The following is a 23,221-nucleotide window of genomic DNA, read 5'->3' on the forward strand; positions in this document are numbered from 1 at the left end:
TTTGGACCCAATTTTGTGATTTTATGATCTTGTCTCATCACTGCAACTCCCCAACGGGCTCAGGTGAGGCGAAAAAGACGAGTCATGCTGAAACATGACCCGCCAAGCCACACTTCTAAATACCCGCTCGCTTAAACCGGAAGCCAGCTGCACCAATGTGTCGGAGGAAACACCGTTCACCTGACAACCGAAGTCAGCCTGCAGGCGCCTGACCCACCACAAGGAGTCGCTAGAGCACAATGACACCTCACCCGGACGACGCTGGGCCAATTGTGCGCCGCCGTATGGGACTCCTGGTCACGGCTGGTTGTGACACAGCCTGGGATCGAACCCCAGGCTGCAACACTGCGATGCAGTGGAGGCGGCTGCTCTGCCTTAACGACAATCTCAACACGGCAGGTCCTACGTGTCCTAGTTTTGTCGCTCCTGGACTACTCCCCAGTTGTGTGGTCAGGTGCCACAAAGAGGGACTTTAGAAAATTACAACTGGCCCAGAACACGTAGAGCTAAATGTACACGTAGAGCTAACATTGATAATGTCATTCTCTCATGGATCAAAGTGGAGGAGAAATCGACTTCATTACTACTTGTTTTTGTAAGAATGTTTGACATGTTGAATGCACCGGACACAAGACATGCCACCAGAGGTCTCTTCACAGTCCCCAAGTCCAGAACAGACTATGGGAGATCCATAATAAACCCCAGGAAGAATAGCTGCTGCCTTGGCAGGAACTAATGGGGATCCATAATAAATACAAATACATGCTTGAGATGAGATGAATGCTTGTGGAAATAGAGATGCAGCGTAAGAAAAGTATGGAAACTCTATTGAAAAGCTGATTTCCATTCCTTCTCCTCTCCAGATCTTTGTAATCCTGGTCCTGTTGTGTGCTGGCCTGGCCATCGGAAACACCTTCTGGTATGAGGCAGTAGGCAGAAAAGCCTGGTATCTGAATGATGGTAAGGACCAGACTGCTTCTTACAGAGGTTTCCTCAGCTTCTGGGGGTACATCATCGTGCTCAACACCATGGTTCCCATCTCCCTCTACGTCAGGTGAGTATAGAAATAGAATCACAGACTCATTTGACTTGAATGGGGTACCCGTTCTAATAATTATATTTCCCTGTGCGAGTCACTCTCAAACACAGGCAAGGGTTGTGTTCAGTAGGGAACATCGTAGTAAATCTGTGTTTTTATGGGAAAGTTTGTGTAGAACTTCCCTGTTTTTATTCTGTTTCAAAACGTTTTCTACCTATTGCACACGACCAAGCTCTTTTGTACCGTCTACCACCTGCTTTTAGAGGGCTTTATTTAGTCAAAGACTCAGAACTGTCATATTATCTCCTAGTCCCTAGTATCCTCTGAACTGTCGTATTATTTCCTAGTATCCTAACACCCATGTACCTGTGTACCTGAGGGAATAATAATAATAATAGAATACTGAATTGAGTCATAATGAGAGTATTTCAGGTCCCCACTTCCAAAATAGGTTTCTAATCTAGGGTCTTTCCGTATTTAAATAAAGGTGAAATATATTTCCAATTTCCTCTCCAGTGTGGAGGTGATTCGTTTGGGCCAGTCTAAGTTCATCAACTGGGACCTTCAGATGTACTACCAGGAGAAAGACACCCCAGCCAAGGCCCGCACCACCACTCTCAACGAGCAACTGGGTCAGATCGAATACATCTTCTCAGACAAGACCGGTACCCTCACGCAAAACATCATGGCCTTCAAGAAGTGCACCATCGCTGGACGTACCTTTGGTAAGACTAATTTGTTATATCTTGGCTAGAGTTTAGCTTGGTGTTCCAAGATCTGTTTGTGCTGTTGTTGTCAAGGTTGTTGTCATTTCACTACACCCGCAGTACAAAAAGTTACGTTTTTATGAATTATTTTGTTAGGATGTCAACATTGACACATTTTTATTGGAACTGAACTAGTTAAAAATATCAGAACAATATTCAGCATGGACGCTTACATCACCATCTGCTAAATATGCGTATGTGACCAATAACATTTGATTTTATTTGTTGTCATTGCCAAATTACCATTTTTTTAAGGTCTGGTACCTCCAAGTATTGCTTGAATGGACATCCTGGTCCACTCTGCATTGTTTTGAATGTAACAGATTTACATTTACATTTAAGTCATTTAGCAGACGCTCTTATCCAGAGCGACTTACAAATTGTTTAGAAGCTTGTGTTATGATGTGAATTATCCATGTCTTTTCATTTGACAGGTGACCCTGCTAATGTTGAGGGTGTACCTCTGGATCGTGGGAAGGTATTTTTTTTTCTTTTTACTGAAACAGTATTTTATTCAGATTTGACACATACAGTGCATTGTCTTGATGGTCATTTCTTTCCCTTGGTACTTCACAGCCAGTGGACTTCACCTGGAACAAGTACGCAGACAAGAAGTTTGAGTACCTGGATCATACCCTGGTGGCCTGCATCCAGTCCAAGAAGGACAAAGACACCTTGGAGTTCTTCAAGCTGCTGTCTCTGTGTCACACTGTCATGGTGGAACAGAAAGAAGGTAAGGAATCTGCGTAGTGATGATAGAGTTCAAAGTTCAATCAATCATTGGATGATTTATTGATTGGTCAGTTCAGAAAATCACTGATCACACATACAATGAGAGAAAAAAGTATTTGATCCCTTGCTGGTTTTGTACGTTTGCCCACTTACAAAGAAATGATCGGTCTATAATGGTAGGTTTATTTGAACAGTGAGAGACAGAATAACAAAAAACAAATCCAGAAAACCGCTATAAATTGATTTGCATTTTAATGAGGGAAATAACTATTTGACCCCTCTGCAAAACATGACTTAGTACTTGGTGACAAAACCCTTGTTGGCAATCACAGAGGTCAGACATTTCTTGTAGTTGGCCACCAGGTTTGCACACATCTCAGGAGGGATTTTGTCCCACTCCTCTTTGCAGATCTTCTCCAAGTCATTAAGGTTTCGAGGCTGACGTTTGGCAACTCGAACCTTCAGCTCCCTCCACAGATTTTCTATGGGATTAAGGTCTGGAGACTGGCTAGGCCGCTCCAGGACCTTAATGTGCATCTTCTTGAGCCACTCCTTTGTTGCCTTGGCCTTGTGTTTTGGGTCTTTTGTCATGCTGGAATACCCATCCACGACCCATTTTCAATGCCCTGGCTGAGGGAAGGCGGTTCTCACCCAAGATTTGACGGTACATGGCCCCGTCCATCGTCCCTTTGATGCGGTGAAGTTGTCCTGTCCCCTTAGCAGAAAAACACCCCCAAAGCATAATGTTTCCACCTCCATGTTTGACGTTGGGGATGGTGTTCTTGGGGTCATAGGCAGCATTCCTCCTCCTCCAAACACGGCGAGTTGAGTTGATGCCAAAGTCTCATCTGACCACAACACTTTCACCAGTTGTCCTCTGAGTCATTCAGATGTTCATTGGCAAACTTCAGACGGGCATGTATATGTATTCTTGAGCAGGGGGACCTTGCGGGCGCTGCAGGATTTCAGTCCTTCACGGCATAGTGTGTTACCAATTGTTTTCTTGCTGACTATGGTCCCAGCTGCCTTGAGATCATTGACAAGATCCTCCCGTGTAGTTCTGGGCTGATTCCTCACCGTTCTCATGATCATTGCAACTCCACGAGGGGAGATCTTGCATGGATCCCCAGGCTGAGGGAGATTGACAGTTCTTTTGTTTCTTCCATTTGCAAATAATCGCACCAAATGTTGTCACCTTCTCACCAAGCTGCTTGGCGATGGTCTTGTAGCCCATTCCAGCCTTGTGTAGGTCTACAATCTTGTCCCTGACATCCTTGGAGAGCTCTTTGGTCTTAGCCATGGTGGAGAGTTTGGAATCTGATTGATTGATTGCTTCTGTGGACAGATGTCTTTTATACAGGTAACAAACTGAGATTAGGAGCACTCCCTTTAAGAGTGTGCTCCTAATCTCAGCTCGTTACCTGTATAAAAGACACCTGGGAGCCAGAAATCTTTCTGATTGAGAGGGGGTCATATACTTATTTCCCTCATTAAAATGCAAATCAATTTATAACATTTTTGACATGCATTTTTCTGGATTTTTTTGTTCTGTCTCGCACTGTTCAAATAAACATACCATTTCAAATTATAGACTGATAATTTGTCAGTGGGCAAACGTACAAAATCAGCAGGGGATCAAATTCTTTTTTCCCCTCACTGTATACAGTGTGATTTAGTCCTGTTAATTGAACACACCTAGGAAGACTAGGTAGCCTTCCTTCAGAGTACCATGGAGATCTGGCCCCAGAGTGGATGTGTATTCAGAGTACCATGGAGACCCACTTTTAATGGTCTACAAGCACATTTGGCTTTTTAAGTCCTCTAGTTAGTACATACAGAACAGAGAGAGGGTGAGCAACCTGCATTATAGTAATGATAGTTCAGAAACCAATTCTTATATGTAATGGGCTGTTTTCCTGGACACCTAAAAGAAAAAGCCTGGTCCTGAACTTGATGGAGAATCTTCATTGGAAAATCCTTCTTAGTCCAGAACCAAGCTTTTATCTTTGTCTGGGAAACCAGCCCAGGTAGTTTTAGTTTAGAGTACCATGGACACCGATGAATAGTCTATAATAAAGCTGTGACATAACCTCTGGCAACAGAGTTTGAATGTCTTGATGTGTCTGTTGTCTTCAATCCTCAGATGAGTTGGTGTACCAGGCAGCCTCTCCTGACGAGGGGGCTCTGGTGACAGCTGCCAGGAACTTTGGTTTTGTGTTTCTGTCCCGTACCCAGGACACCATCACCATCAGCGAGATGGACCAGGAGATGACCTACGAGATGCTGGCCCTGCTCGACTTTAACAGCGACCGTAAACGCATGTCCATCATCCGTGAGTGAATATTTTAAGACTGTGATCATGGTGTCCCTTTTAGGGTTGTAAAAGTTCTGGGAATTTTCGCAAAGTTCCGAGGTTTATTGGAATTCCGAGTTGGAGAATTACCTCCCTGCTTATTCCTTGATGATTTGGACATCTTCTAACCGGCCTAGATTTATGGGAACTTTGGCAAAGCTTCTGAAATGTTGTAATACTACCCTTTTCACTGTGACCATCTCCCTAACATGCAGTCTCCTCTCTCTCTCTGACAGTGAGGTTCCCTGATGGTCGGATCCGTTTGTACTGCAAAGGAGCAGACACGGTCATCTACGAACGCCTCTCTCCTAACTCCAAACACAAGGAAGTGACCCAGACTGCTCTAGACGTAAGTCACTGGTGCCTTTTGATAGATTGAAAACCATCCATTACATCCAGCCTATGTAGAGTAGTAGGGGCCAGGCTATGAAGCATGTGTGTGGTTGTATTTTGAGCTAGGACATTCTGGACTTTCCTTTTTTGGTTGGTCACTTATTGAATGAATCTTGGCTCCATTAGTTCCAGAATTGGTTCTCATTCCAGTAATTCCATATGTGCTATGATGTTCAAATAAACCTAAACCAAAACCTTCTCTTCCGTTGTAGATCTTTGCCAACGAGACTCTCCGGACCTTGTGTCTGTGCTACAAGGATATCAGTAAGAAGGAGTTTGACGCCTGGGCTAAGAAGCACAAGGCTGCCAGTGTTGCTATGGGCAACAGGGAGGCTGCTCTAGATCGAGTGTATGAACAGATTGAGAGCAACCTCATGGTAGGACGACGCTCATCCCACATAATGAGAACATGCTAATCAAAATGGTCAGTTAAATCTAGGGCCTAATTTAATCTCCTGAAGGATTGTCCCTTTCTTTCCAGCTTTCGCCTAAAATGTCATACCCAAATCTAACTGCCAGTAGCTCAGGCCCTGAAGCAAGGATATGCATATTCTTGGTGCCATTTGAAAGGAAACACTTTGAAGTTTGTAGAAATGTGAAAGGAATGTAGAATATAACACATTAGATCTGGTGAAAGATAATACCATCTTGTACCATCTTTGAAATGCAAGAGAAAGGCCATAATGTATTATTCCAGCCCAGGTGTAATTTAGATATTGGCCACCAGATGGCAGCAGTGTATGTGCAAAGTTTTAGGCTGATCCAATGAACCATTGTATTTCTGTTCAAAATGTTGTATCAAGACTGCCCAAATATGCCTAATTTGTTGATTAATAACTTTTCATGTTCAAAACTGTGCACTCTCCTCAAACAATAGCATGGTATTCTTTCACTGTAATAGCTACTGTAAATTAGACAGTGCAGTTAGATTAACAAGAATTTAAACTTTCTGCCTGTATCAGATATGCCTATGTCCTGGGAAATGTTCTTGTTACTTACAACCTCATGCGAATCACGTTAGCTCAACCGTCCTGCAGGGGACCCACTAATCCTGAAGAAGTTTAAAGGACTGATTCACTGAAATCTATGTAATGTCTTTTTGGGCAGTAGAATACAGTGCATTCGGAAAGTATTCAGAATCCTTGACTTTTTCCACATTGTTACATTACAGCCTTATTATAAAATGGATTAAATAGTTGTTTCCCCCCTCATCAATCTACACACAGTACCCCAAAATGACAAATTTATTCAGAATATTAAAAACTGTTTGACATTTACATAAGTATTCAGACCCTTTACTCAGTACTTTGTTGAAGAACCTTGGGCAGTGATTACAGCCTTGAGTCTTATTGGGTATGATGCTACAAGCTTGGCACACCTGTATTTGTGGAGTTTCTCCCATTTCTTCTCTGTAGATCCTCTCAAGCTCTGTCAGATTGGTTTGGGAGTGTCGCTGTACAGCTATTTTCAGGTCTCTCCAGAGATGTTCGATCGGGCTCTGGCTGGGCCACTCGAGGACATTCGGAGACTGTCTTGGCTGTGTGCTTAGGGTCGTTGTCTTATGGGAAGGTGAACCTTCGCCCCAGTCTGAGGTCCTGAGCGCTCTGGATCAAGGATCTCTGTGTTCTTTTATCTGTTCATCTTTCCCTTGATCCAGACTAGTCTCCCAGTCCCTGAAAAACATCCCCTTCACCTCCCTGATCAAGGACCTTCTCCCCCGATTGCTCAGTTTGGCTGGGCGGCCAGCTCTAGGAAGAGTCTTGGTGTTTCCGATCTTCTTCATTTTAAGAATTATAATTAACTTTTTCCATTTGAGAATGATGGAGGCCACTGTGTTCTTGGGGACCTTCAATGCTGCAGAATTGTTTTGCTACCCTTCCCCAGATCTGTGCCTCGACACAATCCTGTCTCGGCGCTCTACGGACAATTCCTTCAACCTCATGGCTTGGTATTTGCTCAGACATGCACTGTCAACTGTGGGACCTTACATAGACAGGTGTATGCCTTTCTAAATCATGTACAATCAATTGAATTTACCTCAGGTGGACTCTAATCAAGTTGTAGGAACATCTTAAGGATGATCAATGAAAACAGGATGCACCTGAGCTCAATTTTGAGTCTCAGAGCAAAGGTTCTGAATACCTAACTAAATAAGGTATTTCAGTTTTTTATTTTTAATAAATTAGCAGAAAAATCAAAGCCTGTTTTTGCTTTGTGGTATTGTGTCTAGAGTGAGTTTTATTTTAAAAATATATTTTAGAATAAGGCATAACATAATAAAATGTGGGAAAAGTCTGAATACTTTCCGAATCCACTATGTTCTACAAGTTCCAATAGTTAATTTTTACATACATGCTGTTCAGAGCTTTGGCTCGCCCAAAAGTTGATGCTTCCTTCTACTCTTAAAGGAGACGTGTTTGCTTTGTTTTGTCCTGATCGGCAGATGATCGGAGCGACTGCCATCGAGGACAAGCTACAGGACGGGGTTCCTGAGACCATCGCCAAGCTGGCAAAGGCTGACATCAAGATCTGGGTACTGACTGGAGATAAGAAAGGTATGAGAGAAAAAAGGTATAATCTCAGGGGCGGCCAATCTCTGTGGTGGGAGAGCCTCTGGAGTGTTCATCTCTATGCAACCAGAGACTGGGGTTCCCTATATAGTGGCCAGGGCTCATAGTAATGCACTATAGGATTCCATGTTTACCTCCCAACAATGTTTTACTGTTGATTTTAAGTATTGAGATCAAAACTTCTTGAGCTGCTACTTCATTGTGTCTGCAGCTTGATGGATTAAATGTGTATTGATGACTGGGATGGAAAGAAACATGAAGACTTTAACATTTCCTGCTTGCAGAAACGGCTGAGAACATTGGCTATTCCTGTAAGCTGCTTACTGATGGCATGCAGATCCACTATGGAGAGGATGTCAAGTAGGTTTGATTTTCAATAATACTTATATCCTCTGGGATCAAATATACATCTTGTTAATATACAGTGTGTTATTTTTAACCCCCAAATTTAAATCATTCTGTGTTTTGTGACCAGTGAGAAGCTGCGGATCAGACAGGCAAACAGAAGGGATCAGCCGCCTGCGTTCGGTCGGACCAGGAAGAAGGTACCGGATCCGTTCTTCCCTGAGCCTGGCAGAAACGCCCTCATCATCACTGGAGGCTGGCTGGTGAGTGTAGTAGCCTACTACGTTGTAGTTGGTCTTCAACTTAAAACAATCTTGGTCACCCGAAAGTCGTGTATTTTTCCATATATAGACACACCATATGGAATAAAATCAACTATATGCATTGAGCTTGTCTGATGCTTTAAGCGCACTGTTTAATGAAATAAGACACGTGATTCAAGAGGGAGCCAGAGATCAAGAAGAAAAAAACACTAACTGACCCGAACATCCTCTTCTCCCGCTGGCCTTCTGTTAGGCTGTTGAAGGTGCCGGTATTAAGTTACACGAGTGGTCGGCACCTTTTTTTTCATGTGGAATGCCAGTTTATCTTACCATTTCTACCGATCTGCGTGCCAGTTATGGTTTTCATATGCACATTTTCGTGGAACAGTTTCATTTCATTTTTAATAACGTCGTATCTTAAAATCATTGTCATGTGGGTAATCAAAATTCTATCTGAATGAAAATACAAATCTAACAGTATCTTCTATTACCAACTGTGTAGAAATAGCCAACATAAAGCCAACAAATACAAAAAAATTGCAGCCTGCAGGTAGAACATATCCTGATCAAAAACAAATATCCTATAAATTACATTGGTTACGCATGGCCTGTCTGCAACGAACTTAAAATATTGTATCAACTATAACCAGAAGCTCACGCTAGCAACTTTTGTCTAAAATATCCTGTGCCCTCTGAGTTTCCTGTGTCGGTGAGCTCCAGACAGACACAGCTGGAGGGTAAGAGGGAATCAGGAAGTCCTATTTTATAACGTTTCCACTGGATCAGAGCATGATATTTTTCCCAAAATGGGGGAGAGGAGGAAAGATATATTTTTCAAATACATTGTGGATCTATTGTCTTTCTCAATGTGAAAAACAAACTTTGTTTGCTTGGTGTTTAAGGTGAAGAAAAAAACATTTACTTTGAGAAGCTCATTATTGGCGGTGAGTTAAGACAATCTGAAATACTATCAGATCCTAAAATGGGTACATTAATAGGCCTACATTTTGCAAGCAGGCCAGGTAGCCTAGTACTACTTCTATGCGTAATCGGGTGCGCATTCTTACTCAACATTGACAAGAGCACTCATAAATGGAATGAACCAAAACTTGTTTCTCACAAGTGTTGCATTAGTTGTGCGCTCTGCAACTCTGACAATGAGAATGGTAAAAGACTGTAATAATAATATTGAATGTATTAACATAAATGACTGTAAGCAAAAACACATTGTAGATTCAAAATGATGGTAATTAACAGTAAATGTACTACTGGTGCTATATGTAATGGGGAATTAATAGACACTAACAATCAAACGCAAAAAATTCACACAATGAAGTTATGAAACAATTAATGTGCACAAATTGCCTAAGCAAGTGAAATAGATAATAAACAAAAGTGAAATAAAGAATAAGAAATGAAGATTAAATATTTATTTCTGTCTGCCTTTATCCCTGTCTGTCTGCCTTTATCCCTGTCTGTCTGCCTTTATCCCTGTCTGTCTGCCTTTATCCCTGTCTGTCTGCCTTTATCCCTGTCTGTCTGCCTTTATCCCTTCTGTCTGCCTTTATCCCTGTCTGTCTGCCTTTATCCCTGTCTGTCTGCCTTTATGTCTGTCTGTCTGCCTTTATGTCTGTCTGTCTGCCTTTATGTCTGTCTGTCTGCCTTTATGTCTGTCTGTCTGCAGAACGAGATCTTATACGAGAAGAAAAAGAAGCGTCGCCGTCTTCGACTGAAGCGTCTCGGTAAGAGACCTGCCTCCACCACGCCCCAGGATGCTGCCCAGCCAATCGACGACTGGGAGAAGGAGACTCGTCAGGTGGACTTTGTGAACATGGCGTGCGAGTGCGAGGCGGTCATCTGTTGTCGTGTCACGCCCAAACAGAAGGCCAACGTGGTCAGCCTGGTGAAGAAGTATAAGAAGGCTGTTACGCTGTCCATCGGAGACGGAGCCAACGACGTCAACATGATCAAGAGTACGGGAGGATTTTAATTTCATTTACTCTTTTAAGTTATTCATCATTTATTAGTAATTGTTGAAGCGAGAATCTTTAATTAGAAAAAATAACAAAGCGGCAGTTTTTTTATTTTTTATTCATAGACTGCTATGGATGCAATGACTGACCATCCATTATATAAAAATTATAGTTTTAACCATGCTATACGGCTATACTGTGTTTATTTACATTGTTTAAAAATATTGGCGTAAAAAAAACAGGCTTCTATTCTGGGGTATGACAGTTGAACTAAGCTCATGAGGCATTTATAAGTTTATATTCTTCAGGAATCAATGGATATACAGTATATCATTAATTTGATGTAGCAACTAAAGATTATAGCTTTAAAGATGAATTAGATTTTCACCACACAGGTTAATTACCATACGGTTAGAACTTCATTACCTTGAAATTAATATTGATAGCTGTTATACTCTTGACCCCGTTTTACTTCAAACTAAATGTATACTAATGTGATGCGTTTGATATCTATTCTGCGCCTCGCCCTGCTCAAAAGGATCCCCTACAGTACACCATTACTGACTATTTACTTCTCCCCGTCTCGCTCCCTCTCTACTTCTCCCTGTCGAGCTCCCTCTCTACTTCTCCCTGTCGAGCTCCCTCTCTACTTCTCCCTGTCGAGCTCCCTCTCTACTTCTCCCTGTCGAGCTCCCTCTCTACTTCTCCCTGTCGAGCTCCCTCTCTACTTCTCCCTGTCGAGCTCCCTCTCTACTTCTCCCTGTCGAGCTCCCTCTCTACTTCTCCCTGTCGAGCTCCCTCTCTACTTCTCCCTGTCGAGCTCCCTCTCTACTTCTCCCTGTCGAGCTCCCTCTCTACTTCTCCCTGTCGAGCTCCCTCTCTACTTCTCCCTGTCTCTCATTCAATTACATTTAAATTCAATAGACTTTATTGACATGGCAAGTTAAATCACATTGTCCAAGTACATAACAACAATGGTGGGACTGACAGTAATAATAATAGTTCTAATGATAATCTCTCTCCCTCCACCTCACTTTCTCTCGCTCCAGCTGCAGACATCGGTGTGGGTATATCCGGTCAGGAGGGCATGCAGGCGGTGATGTCCAGTGACTATGCCTTCGCTCAGTTCCGGTACCTGGAGCGTCTCCTGCTGGTCCACGGCCGCTGGTCCTACATCCGCATGTGCAAGTTCCTCCGTTACTTCTTCTACAAGAACTTTGCCTTCACCCTGGTCCACTTCTGGTACTCATTCTTCAGCGGGTTCTCAGCTCAGGTGAGGGAATGTTCTAGACGTAGAGTGTGTACCAAATGGCAACTTATTTACTATATCAGTGCTGCCAAACCCTGTTCCTGTGGATCTACCCTCCTGTAGGTTTTCACTCCAAACCCAGTTGTAATTAACCTGATTTTAGCTTAGCAACCAGCTAATTCATATAATCAGGTATGTTAGATTAGGGTTGAAGTGAAAACCTGCAGGACTGTAGGTCTCCAGGAATGGAATTGGGCAGCCCTGCACTACATAGTGGAGGGCACGGCGCGGGGGGCGAACGGCGCGCGGGGCGAACGGCGCGGAGGGCGAACGGCGCGGGGGGCGGAGGGCACGGCGGGCGAACGGAGCGGAGGGCGAACGGCGCGGGGAGCCGAGGGCGAACAGACAGTTGTAGTCACGCTGTCTATTTGAACTGTATTTTCATGTATTCATTGACCACTTTATCTAGACTGACTTCAATAACACTCAATTACTTGAGTAACTTTCCGTAACATCTACTATGGTAAAGAGGATTTATCCTAAATGTGTACATGTATGACAGAAGAATGAATGATATTATTATTTTATTTGACTTTTTGTTACCACTCCAGGTTGCCTATGAAGACTGGTTCATTACTTTATACAACGTGATGTACAGCTCCCTTCCCGTCCTGTTGGTTGGCTTATTGGATCAGGTAAGCCTTCCCTGTAAGCTCAGTTGGTAGAGCATGGTGTTTGCAACGCCAGGGTTGTGGGTTCGGTTCCCACGGGGGGCCAGCAAAGGAAAAATAATAAATGTATGAAATGTATGCATTCACTACTGTAAGTCGCTTAGGATAAGAGCGCCTGCTAAATGACTAAAATGTAATGTAAAATGTAAGCTGTAATATTGACACACCGACAACGGTTGAACATCCGAAAACATTTGTCCTGGTGTTATCACGTCTTGTTGAAATGAATATATAGCGTCAAAAGAACTTTGAAATTCTCCTACTTGAATTTATGTTCTTTACATGTTTTTTTAAATGAATAACATTTTAATTAAAATCCTTCGTATTTTCATCATTCACTGAATCCTAGGTGTCAAATGATCTGAAGGAGACAATGTTTAGCTAATACTGAGTTAAGGTGGGCCTTTACACTTCAGCAAACAAAGGAAAGGAGGGTTGCTTAACAACAATGACAAAAATCATGAGGCTTACCAAGAAAATCTTCCAAAAGGACTCATTCTAGGTAGAAAGGAGCATTCAACAACAAAAGGCAGAGATTGATTTATTTTAGCTCAGTTTAATCCATTGTTCTTCAAGATGAGAGCAGGTGACTGACGTTTCGAAGTCAAGCTGACGTCTTCCTCAGCCCTGTGTGGGATCTTCTGAAATTTAAACGGGGACCCCTGAGACAATATTTAATCTGATTATCAAACAAGTACTTAAAAAAAATCTCCAAATGGATTTATCTATACAACCTCTTAGTGTCAACTAAGAACGTCTTACACTATTAAAATGCTGGACCTAAAATTGAGGTAATATGAACACATAGCGTTAACTAGGGAATATAATTTTTCCAAGTGGGGTCCCCTCCAAGTGTCAATTTGGGGTTGAGTGCAGTAGAAGTTTGGGAACCCCTGAGCTAATATGTCATTTCTATTTCCTGTTTCCTCGAAGGACGTGAACGACAAACTGAGTAGAAAGTTCCCCAAGTTATACCTCCCTGGTCAGCAGGGGGCGCTGTTCAACTACAAGAATTTCTTCATCAGTCTGTTCCACGGCATTTTCACCTCTCTGGTGATCTTCTTCATCCCGTACGGGGCGTTCCTCCAGACCATGGGGCAGGATGGAGAGGCACCCTCAGACTACCAGTCCCTTGCTGTGGTCATGGCTTCCTCTCTCATCTTCACAGTCAACATGCAGGTAGCTAGAGAATGATTGGTTGTTTGATTAGTTGATTGGTTGGATTGGTTGCTGTTCATTTTATAAAACTGTTCAGCTCAAATGCAAGACTGAGGCGCTTTCTTTTTTAATTATTTTTTTTTATAGCTGTTAACAAGTGATGTAGAGCTGATGTATTTTCCTGTCTCTTCTGTTCTCTCCAGATATCTCTGGAGACGTCGTACTGGACCTTTGTGAACTGCTTCGCCGTCCTCTGCAGTATAGCCATATACTTCGGCATCATGTTCGATATCCACAGTGCAGGAATCCACGTCATCTTCCCATCAACCTTCACTTTCACCGGTGAGTTCTGCTTAAATATCTGCGGTGTATTCATCAGTGAATACCGTAGTGAAATGTTTTGCAACTGAAAAATTTTCGCAATGAAAATGTGAGTTTCTTATTGGAAAAGTTTAGGTTAGTCCCGCCTGTTTTCAGCTGTTGGCTTCCGTTAGATGTACTGGTAAAGTTTCATTTGGATTCCACAACGCGGTTAGCCTCAGTTGCTGGGACCGCTACTATCTGTCCAGGGATACTGCCAAACCCTAGTCTGAAGAAATAATGCTTGGCGAAGCAGCTAGCCAGGTTTCCTTGACAATTTGAACACAAGCCGCGATGCGGTTAACCCTTGTGGCTGGGACTGGGGATAGTCCCGGGCTTGTGGCTGTTTAAATCCCAGCTGTTTGTGGCTGTTTCCATCGGACACCTGTGAGCTGTGTTGGTGTTAAAGGAGGAGAGGACAGTGTTTTGCTCTCACAGACAACTGGGAAAACAGACTATCTAAAGGGACAATCCATGAGGAATAACATTGTTGTGGATGGCATACCAGAGTATACACATGAGACCTGGATGGAGTTTGAGGAGAAAGTACTGAGAAAAATGATCACCGGAAAGCTGCAAGATGAATCATAGGAAGATTGAGGTGGATCACGCCCACAGGACTGGAAAACCTGTAACCAACCCAGGTGACAGACCCAGGCCGATAGTGGTCAAGTTCCTTAGAGAAGAGAACCAAGAACTTGAGAGGAACCTACATCTTCCTCAATGAGGACTTCTCTGATGCTGTCCCACAGAGGCGGAAAGAACTTATCACATCTAAAACTAAAAGCATTTGATTTGGTTCAAAATATTCTCTAAGACTTAAACCTCAACTGGAGTTGTGTATACAGGGTGTGACCATTGACCAAGCTAAACTCCTAGATATAACATTGAATGGTCAATTATCATGGTCAAGTCATATTGCCAGAGTTCTTGTGAAGATGGGGAGAGGTATGTCTATTATAAAAGAAGTTCTGTGTTTTTGACACATCAACTGTCCCAGTTGTTCAGGCTCAGGTTTTGCTTCTCTTCTAGTTATGATAAATATTACTGTGATGAAAAATTCCAGATTGTCTACACAATCAATTAACATTCAGCTCAGGCACCCAGACATACCCCACAAGACATGCCACCAGGGGTCTCTTCAGACACCCATACATACCCCTGGTGGCATGTCTTGTGGGGTATGTATGGGTGTCTGAAGAGACCCCTGGTGGCATGTCTTGTGGGGTCTCTTCAGACACCCATACATACCCCACAAGACATGCCACCAGGGGTCTCTTCAGACACCCATACATACCCCACAAGACATGCCACCAGGGGTCTCTTCAGACACCCATACATATGCCACCAGGGGTCTCTTCAGACACCCATACATACCCCATAAGACATTCCACCAGAGGTCTCTTCAATCCACAGGATTATACATAGCCATGATCGCATGGAACTCCCATCTCCAATTACTCAAGAAAACATAACAATTACCTCATGGACTGTGAGGTAACACACAGACACTCTCTAACACACACATTCTGTTTTTAGTTGTATTGTTTGTATTATTTGTCAATGTTTATTGCTTGTATATCGTTAAATTTGTGACTGTCCTTCTCTATCGGTGTACCAGTGTTTTGTAACTTGTGATGTTTTTTGTGGACCCCAGGAAGAATAGCTGCTGCCTCTGCAAAAGCTAATGGGGATCCAAATAAACAAATACATACAAGTAACCAGGTTGTTGGCGCCTCCTGGTTCGAGTCCATGCTCTGCCGCAGCAGGCAGCGACCGGGAGACTCATTTGTCCCAGCGTTGTCTGGGATAAGGGAGGGTTTGGCCGGCAGGGATATTCTTGTCCCATCATGCTCTAGCGACTCCTGTGGCGGGCCGGGCGCAATGCACGCTGACACGAAAGCCAGGTGTACGGCAGTGCGGCTTGGCTGGGTTGTGTTTCGGAGGATGCACAGCTCTCGACCTTTGCCTCTCCAGAGTCCGTACGGGAGTTGCAGCGATGAGACAAGACTGTAACTACCAATTGGATACCACAAAATTGGGGAGAAAAAGGGGTAAAACTAAAAAAAAATACAAATAAAAAGGTTGTTGGCTAACTAATGAGTTAACATGACTGAACAAAGTGTAAACAGATGCCCGTGAGTGGTTTTGGAATGACCCGCGACATCGTTTATGAACATTGTCTAAAAACTAACTTTATGGTCCACCAGCCACTGTGGCAGGTAGATTAAAAAAAATATATACCAGCCACTCAGAATTCTTACCAGCCAATACATTTATTTGCCATAATAACACCAAAGACCACAAAAATAACTTTTCTCATTTGAGTTTTTCCATGTTTTGGAGTTCTCCCAGGTTTTTTTTCTTTTTTTTCTTCAGGTTTTCACTCTCAAAATCACACTTTTTTAAAATAGAAAAACAAAAATTGGATGTTCTAAGTCCATAACAATGCTTAAATCACATCAGGAGACCACTTTTGAGGTCTGGGGAAGAAATCTTGGAGGGGTATAGTTGCCCTGTTAAATTTTAAAATGCGCACCTGCCTGCCTGAGCATTAGCAGAGTTAGGCAAAACAAAAGACCACACAAATCATCATGATATCATATTCTGCCAGGTAAGCCTACTTTGCAGTTAGCATTTTAATTTACGATGTTGGATGGGAAAGCCTTTAAGAAATGACCGTTTCAGCACCGCTAACTGGATACACAAAGTGGTACACAGGGATTCCCGTGCTGTTACATCTTCAAAATAAGTTGCAACAAAATACAAATCACTGATGCATTCTTTAAATATTCTTTACATGTAGGCTTCGGATTGAACGAATCTGAGCTTGCATGTTTCTCTAGGGCACTTGGAATCAACAAGGAATACCTGGGATAGGATAAAGTAATCCTTCTAACCCCCCTACCACCCTCCCCCCCAAAAAAGATATAGATGTACTATTGTAAAGTGGTTGTTCCACTGGATATCATAAGGTGAATGCACCATTTTGTAAGTCGCTCTGGATAAGAGTGTCTGCTAAATGACATAAATGTAAATGCCTATCATTACAACAATTATTATCTGGGTGATTGTTCTCCTGGTTGCACTGGTGCTCCCAAAATAAAATATCTACGAGCATATGCAACCAAAATGGCCGACTATGATAATGAGCAATTATTGACGTTTTCTAACCCAGCGTTTTGTTTTGTTTTTCCATGTGTATCAGGAGTGGCCTCTAACGCACTCAAACAGCCCTATCTGTGGCTGACCATCATCCTGACTGTGGGGATCAGCCTGCTTCCTGTCATCTGTATTCAGTTCCTCTACAAAACCATATGGCCGTCCGTTGGAGACAAAGTAAGATCTACTGTACTACAGGAAGAAAAATACTTGATTTTATAATCTGTAACGTCTTGGCGTGACATGTCATTGATATGTCCATTGGCCAAACCGTATGGCCGCCTGTTGGAGAAGACGTAAAGCCTAGCTACTACTAACCCGAAAAGGACTTTACTCGTTGATATCTGTAACATTATTGGCATGACATTGATATGTCCTTGATACATACGATGGTTTCACTGCCACTGCAATATTGTGAGAGATTGTATAGCAGAGATCAATGTATTAAAATGGAGCACAAAATATGGCAAACTACATTCCAGGTTTGAAGTGCTCTTGAATGAAACTCCTCACACATCCATATTTGAAACTTGTTTATAAATGCTAATGTATCATTTTGTTTCTCCCGGCAGGTCCAGAGGAACAGGAAGAAGTATGAGATTGAGGAAGAGGAGAAATCCACTCCCTTCCAGCGCGGAAGACGCTCCCGCCGCTCCGCTTACGCCTTCTCTCACTCCAGAGGCTACGCCGACCTCATCGCGTCCGGCCGCAGCATCAGAAGACGACCTGCTACAGCACGCCCCAACCCCAGGGACAGCATCCGAGAGATCCCCCAGGCCGAGAACATATGAGGGGCCTGGTTCCAGATTTGTTTGTGCTGTCTTGCCAACTCCTATGGTCATACAACTCCTGTGGTAAATGTCAGTTTTGACCATAGGCGTTGTCAAGACGACACAAACGGATCTGTGACCAGGCTAGCCTGTCATGCGTATGTTTTTAGGAGGTTGATCAAGCTGAGAACATATTTGAGGCCTTCCCCGGCATGATCTTACTAAGCAAAGACCCTTCCACCCAAAAGCTTACTGAAGCCCTTTTGTATTGGGGATTTCATGTTTATGGTTTTGTGTAACAGACAATGTTGTTTATCACAGAATTGCTCGTCATTACTGGGTACTCCCGATATATACCTTGGCCTGTATTGATGAAGCCTTAGTTTGAGTACTGATCTAGGATCAGGTCTCACCCCTGTACATGTAATCTTATTCATTAATTATCTAAAAGGGGAATACTGTTCCTGGATCAGCACTTTGTGAATACGGGCCCAAGAGTTATTGGTTTGACTGGAGGTTGGCCTTGTTTAAACTGACTAAATTTAATATATTGTTAATATTATTGTTGGTTTGTATTTCACTGGATCAGTTGTGAAAAGGTATACTTGCAGTCAGAAGGGTGTCATAATCATGATTTATATTTTAATGTGCAAGAATTTCAGCTTTATTTTCTGTTCAAAATGCTGGATCCTAGAAGTAAATTATGTTTTCCACAGTTTTATATTTTATTTTATGGTGTCCTTCCTTAATGCTGTAAGTTATTTAAACACTCTTTTTATATGCACATGGATTCATTGTATACATGCTTTTTAAAGCTGAACCAGCTGTTTACAGTGATCCAATAGAACCTCTGGACTGGTTTTAGCTGAGCGTTTGTTTTCAGATCATAAACTGATGCAAATAGCTTCTTGCATTCTTTTAATGAGCTAGATAACTGTTGTTATTATAATATAAACACTGTCCATCCTCTCTCTTTTTTAAAATTATTTTTGTAACAGGATGGTTATTATTATGACTTTTGGTGTAAAATGGCAATGGTTTGAAATGTGCTAAATATTTACTGTGCCTCAAATGGCATTCTACTACCTATTTAGTGGTCAAAAGTAGTGCACTAGGGAATAGGGTGCCATTTGGTATTTAACCATTTGAAATGAAGTATGAATGGAATTGGCAATTTGCAATATTTGCTATGAAGGACCAACCTGCTCAGACGTTCCAATTTAGTTTAATATTTCGACATGGGCTGTGACTCAATCCACAAGGATGCAGTGTTCGGATTGAGACGCAGCCATGGCTATTTTACTGGCCTTAATGCATTATATCAGCCTTTTGATCAATATGACCTCTGTCAAACAGGTACTGTATAGTGTGTATAAATACTCTTTGTTCTGTTACATACTTAATCATGCTGTATAACAAATGGACTTTGTAACTGTATTTTTAAAGGTTTGTGTATCTATTTGTGTATACACAAAATTGAACAATGGCCTTTAGTGGTCAACTGGGCCACTCTTATGACTACCTTTTTAATAATTGTTTTTAATATACTAATGATATAAAGTACCTTGTAAAATGACTTTGAATAAAGACTAACTATACAGAGAAACTACATCATTACAGAAATTGTAAAGGTTTATAAGTATGTATTTTCCCCAGTTTTTCCACGAGCAACCAAACAGAACCAAATGTAATGAAATGGGCACGGGTGGCACGGGCCTACTCAAATTTGGCCAAAATTTAGTTTTGTTTTAAAATGTTTTCCGTTTCGAAGTAAACGATTTCCGTTGCGAAACGTATTGCAACTGTTTGCTATGGTTTATATCTAATTTAGTCAGATTCCATTGCCAAAGGTTTTGCAACGGAATACATTTACTCCAAACGTGAAACGTTATGTAACGAAACTAGAGTTTCTATTGGACCAATTCAGGTAGTTCCCTCCCTGTTTCATTTGCTCCCGTTTTAGTTCCTTTTCTTAAACGGAAGCAAATGAAACGGGGGAGGGACCTACTGGAATTTGTCCAACCGGAACTCTTGTTTTGCTCTGTTTGCTTCCATTTTGGTTCTTAAATGGTTTCCGTAATGAATACGCCCCAGCTCTCCATGTTGTCTATAAGACAACCGTTTCATATTTTATATGACAATGACATTATTGTTGAGTGTTAAGCTGTGTATGTAGGCTACTCCGCCATGCACTTGTTTGTTTGTTTGTTTGTTTGTATACGTCAGTAACTCCACCTGTGGGACTTGAAAACTATTACGGACAACAAAGGGAAGCACTGCCGCAAGCTGCCCAGTGACACGAGCCTACCAGAGAAGCTAAATGACTTCTATGCTCGCTTCGAGGCAAGCAACACTGAAGCATGCATGAGAGCATCAGCTGTTCCGGACGACTGTGAGTAAGACCTTTAAACAGACTGATTACCAGGACGTGTACTCCAAGCATGCGCTGACCAACTGGCCCACTCCAATTTGCATACCGCCCCAACAGCTCCACAGTTGATGCCATCTCTATTGCACTCCACACTGCCCTTTCCCACCTGGACTAAAGGAACACCTACGTGAGAATGCTGTTCTTTGACTACAGCTCAGCATTCAACACCATAGTGCCCTCAAAGCTCATCACTAAACTAAGGAACCTGGGACTAAACACCTCCCTCTGCATCCGCCCCCAGGTGGTAAGGGCAGGTAACAACACATCTGCCACGCTGATCCTCAACACGGGGGCCCCTCAGGGGTGCGTACTCAGTCCCCTTCTGTACTTCCTGCCTGGCCAACCATGCATGGCCAACCATGACTCCAACACCATCATTAAGTTTGCCGACGACACAATGGTAGGCCTGATCACCCCCGACAACGATGAGACATACTATAGGGAGGAGGTCAGAGATGATAACAACCTCTCCCTTAATATGATCAAGACAATGGAGATGATTGTGGACAACAGGAAAAGCACGTCCCCAGTCTCATCGACGGAGCTGTAGTTGAGCAGGTTGAGGGCTTCAAGTTAATTGGTGTCCACATCACCAACAAACTATCATGGTCCAAACACACCAAGACAGTCGTGAAGAAGCCACGACAAAATCTATTCCCCTGAATGGTATCCTGCCTGGTATGGAAACTGCTCGGCCTCCAACCACAAGCCACTACAGAAGGTAGTGCGTACGGCCCAGTACATTACCAGAGCCAAGCTTCCTGCCAACCAGGACCTCTATACCAGGCGGTGTCAGAGGAAGGCCCTAAAAATTGCCAAAGACTCCAGCCACTCCAGTCATAGACTGTTCTCTTTGCTACCGCACGGCAAGCGGTACGGGACCGCCAAGTCTAGGTCCAAAAGGCTCCTTAACAGCTTTTACCCCCAAGCCATAAGACATCTAATCAAATGGCTACCCAGACTATTTTTCATAACTGCATTGTTGTTTAAGGGCTTGTAAGTAAGCATTTCACTGTGAGGTGAAATGCTGTTATATTCGGCGCGTGTGACACCGGCAGGCCCATTGTGCAGGCCTCACCTTAAGATGTGCCTCACCTGTGTACATTCACTTGCCTCAACCAAGATGGCTGCCAGCGCAAGAGGGTAGTGCTTAAGACAGAAATATTGACTGACGGTAGCGGCATAAACTGGCGCGGAATCAGCTGACCACCAGAGAGCCTCTGCAGAGGGTAATAAACAAGACAAATTAAAAATACTGGTGACCTAAACGGACCGAAAATGTCATCAAAGTTGCTAAGGAAAGGAAATGTCACAATAGAACCTGTCGCAGGTTAGTGTTTCGCTGTATCTGTGTAACTAAGTCCACTATAGCCATTTTGCTAACCCGGAAACTGCGACATTGCAGGTTCTTTAATATTGTAATCTAGCTAACGTTAGCTATCATCTGTTAGCCAACAGTGTTGCTAAATTGTGCAATACAATGACTAATGTAGCTGAATAACGTGTTATCGAACACACTCATAGCTATATACACTGCTCAAAAAAATAAAGGGAACACTAAAATAACACATCCTAGATCTGAATGAATGAAATAATCTTATTAAATACTTTTTTCTTTACATAGTTGAATGTGCTGACAACAAAATCACACAAAAATAATCAATGGAAATCCAATTTATCAACCCATGGAGGTCTGGATTTGGAGTCACACTCAAAATTAAAGTGGAAAACCACACCACAGGCTGATCCAACTTTGATGTAATGTCCTTAAAACAAGTCAAAATGAGGCTCAGTAGTGTGTGTGGCCTCCACGTGCCTGTATGACCTCCCTACAACGCCTGGGCATGCTCCTGATGAGGTGGCGGATGGTCTCCTGAGGGATCTCCTCCCAGACCTGGACTAAAGCATCCGCCAACTCCTGGACAGTCTGTGGTGCAACGTGGCGTTGGTGGATGGAACGAGACATGATGTCCCAGATGTGCTCAATTGGATTCAGGTCTGGGGAACGGGCGGGCCAGTCCATAGCATCAATGCCTTCCTCTTGCAGGAACTGCTGACACACTCCAGCCACATGAGGTCTAGCATTGTCTTGCATTAGGAGGAACCCAGGGCCAACCGCACCAGCATATGGTCTCACAAGGGGTCTGAGGATCTCATCTGGTACCTAATGGCAGTCAGGCTACCTCTGGCGAGCACATGGAGGGCTGTGCGGCCCCCCCCAAAGAAATGCCACCCCACACCATGACTGACCCACCGCCAAACCGGTCATGCTGGAGGATGTTGCAGGCAGCAGAACGTTCTCCACGGCGTCTCCAGACTCTGTCACATGTGCTCAGTGTGAACCTGCTTTCATCTGTGAAGAGCACAGGGCGCCAGTGGCGAATTTGCCAATCTTGGTGTTCTCTGGCAAATGCCAAACGTCCTGCACGGTGTTGGGCTGTAAGCATAACCCCCACCTGTGGACGTCGGGCGCTCATACCACCCTCATGGAGTCTGTTTCTGACCGTTTGAGCAGACACATGCACATTTGTGGCCTGCTGGAGGTCATTTTGCAGGGCTCTGGCAGTGCTCCTCCTGCTCCTCCTTGCACAAAGGCAGAGGTAGCGGTCCTGCTGCTGGGTTGTTGCCCTCCTACGGCCTCCTCCACATCTCCTGATGTACTGGCCTGTCTCCTGATAGCGCCTCCATGCTCTGGACACTACGCTGACAGACACAGCAAACCTTCTTGCCACAGCTCGCATTGATGTGCCATCCTGGATGAGCTGCACTACCTGAGCCACTTGTGTGGGTTGTAGACTCCGTCTCATGCTACCACTAGAGTGAAAGCACCGCCAGCATTCAAAAGTGACCAAAACATCAGCCAGGAAGCATAGGAACTGAGAAGTGGTCTGTGGTCACCACCTGCAGAACCACTCCTTTATTGGG

General features: G+C 43.3%; 1 protein-coding gene across 2 annotated transcripts in view; it reads left to right on the forward strand.

Moving 5' to 3' along the window:
- The window catches only part of LOC115149509 (phospholipid-transporting ATPase IC-like), a 57,941-nt gene extending 38,467 nt beyond the window's left edge, over positions 1-19,474 (forward strand). Inside the window, exons 12-28 of one of the 2 annotated variants that reach the window (XM_029692442.1) lie at positions 864-1,054; positions 1,556-1,764; positions 2,241-2,284; positions 2,383-2,539; positions 4,682-4,870; positions 5,128-5,240; positions 5,497-5,661; positions 7,728-7,839; positions 8,139-8,214; positions 8,330-8,462; positions 10,147-10,435; positions 11,485-11,708; positions 12,296-12,379; positions 13,349-13,594; positions 13,777-13,915; positions 17,142-17,272; positions 17,668-19,472. In XM_029692442.1, coding sequence (XP_029548302.1) covers positions 864-1,054; positions 1,556-1,764; positions 2,241-2,284; positions 2,383-2,539; positions 4,682-4,870; positions 5,128-5,240; positions 5,497-5,661; positions 7,728-7,839; positions 8,139-8,214; positions 8,330-8,462; positions 10,147-10,435; positions 11,485-11,708; positions 12,296-12,379; positions 13,349-13,594; positions 13,777-13,915; positions 17,142-17,272; positions 17,668-17,886 — 2,721 coding nt within the window. In that variant the 3' untranslated portion in view covers positions 17,887-19,472. Of the gene's footprint in view, positions 1-863; positions 1,055-1,555; positions 1,765-2,240; positions 2,285-2,382; positions 2,540-4,681; positions 4,871-5,127; positions 5,241-5,496; positions 5,662-7,727; positions 7,840-8,138; positions 8,215-8,329; positions 8,463-10,146; positions 10,436-11,484; positions 11,709-12,295; positions 12,380-13,348; positions 13,595-13,776; positions 13,916-17,141; positions 17,273-17,667 lie in introns of both variants that reach the window. The other variant, XM_029692443.1, reaches the window with a different exon arrangement.
- The last annotated feature ends 3,747 nt before the right edge of the window (positions 19,475-23,221 follow it).

This window comes from Salmo trutta, chromosome 15, assembly GCF_901001165.1.
Source record: "Salmo trutta chromosome 15, fSalTru1.1, whole genome shotgun sequence".
Lineage (NCBI taxonomy): Eukaryota > Metazoa > Chordata > Actinopteri > Salmoniformes > Salmonidae > Salmo > Salmo trutta.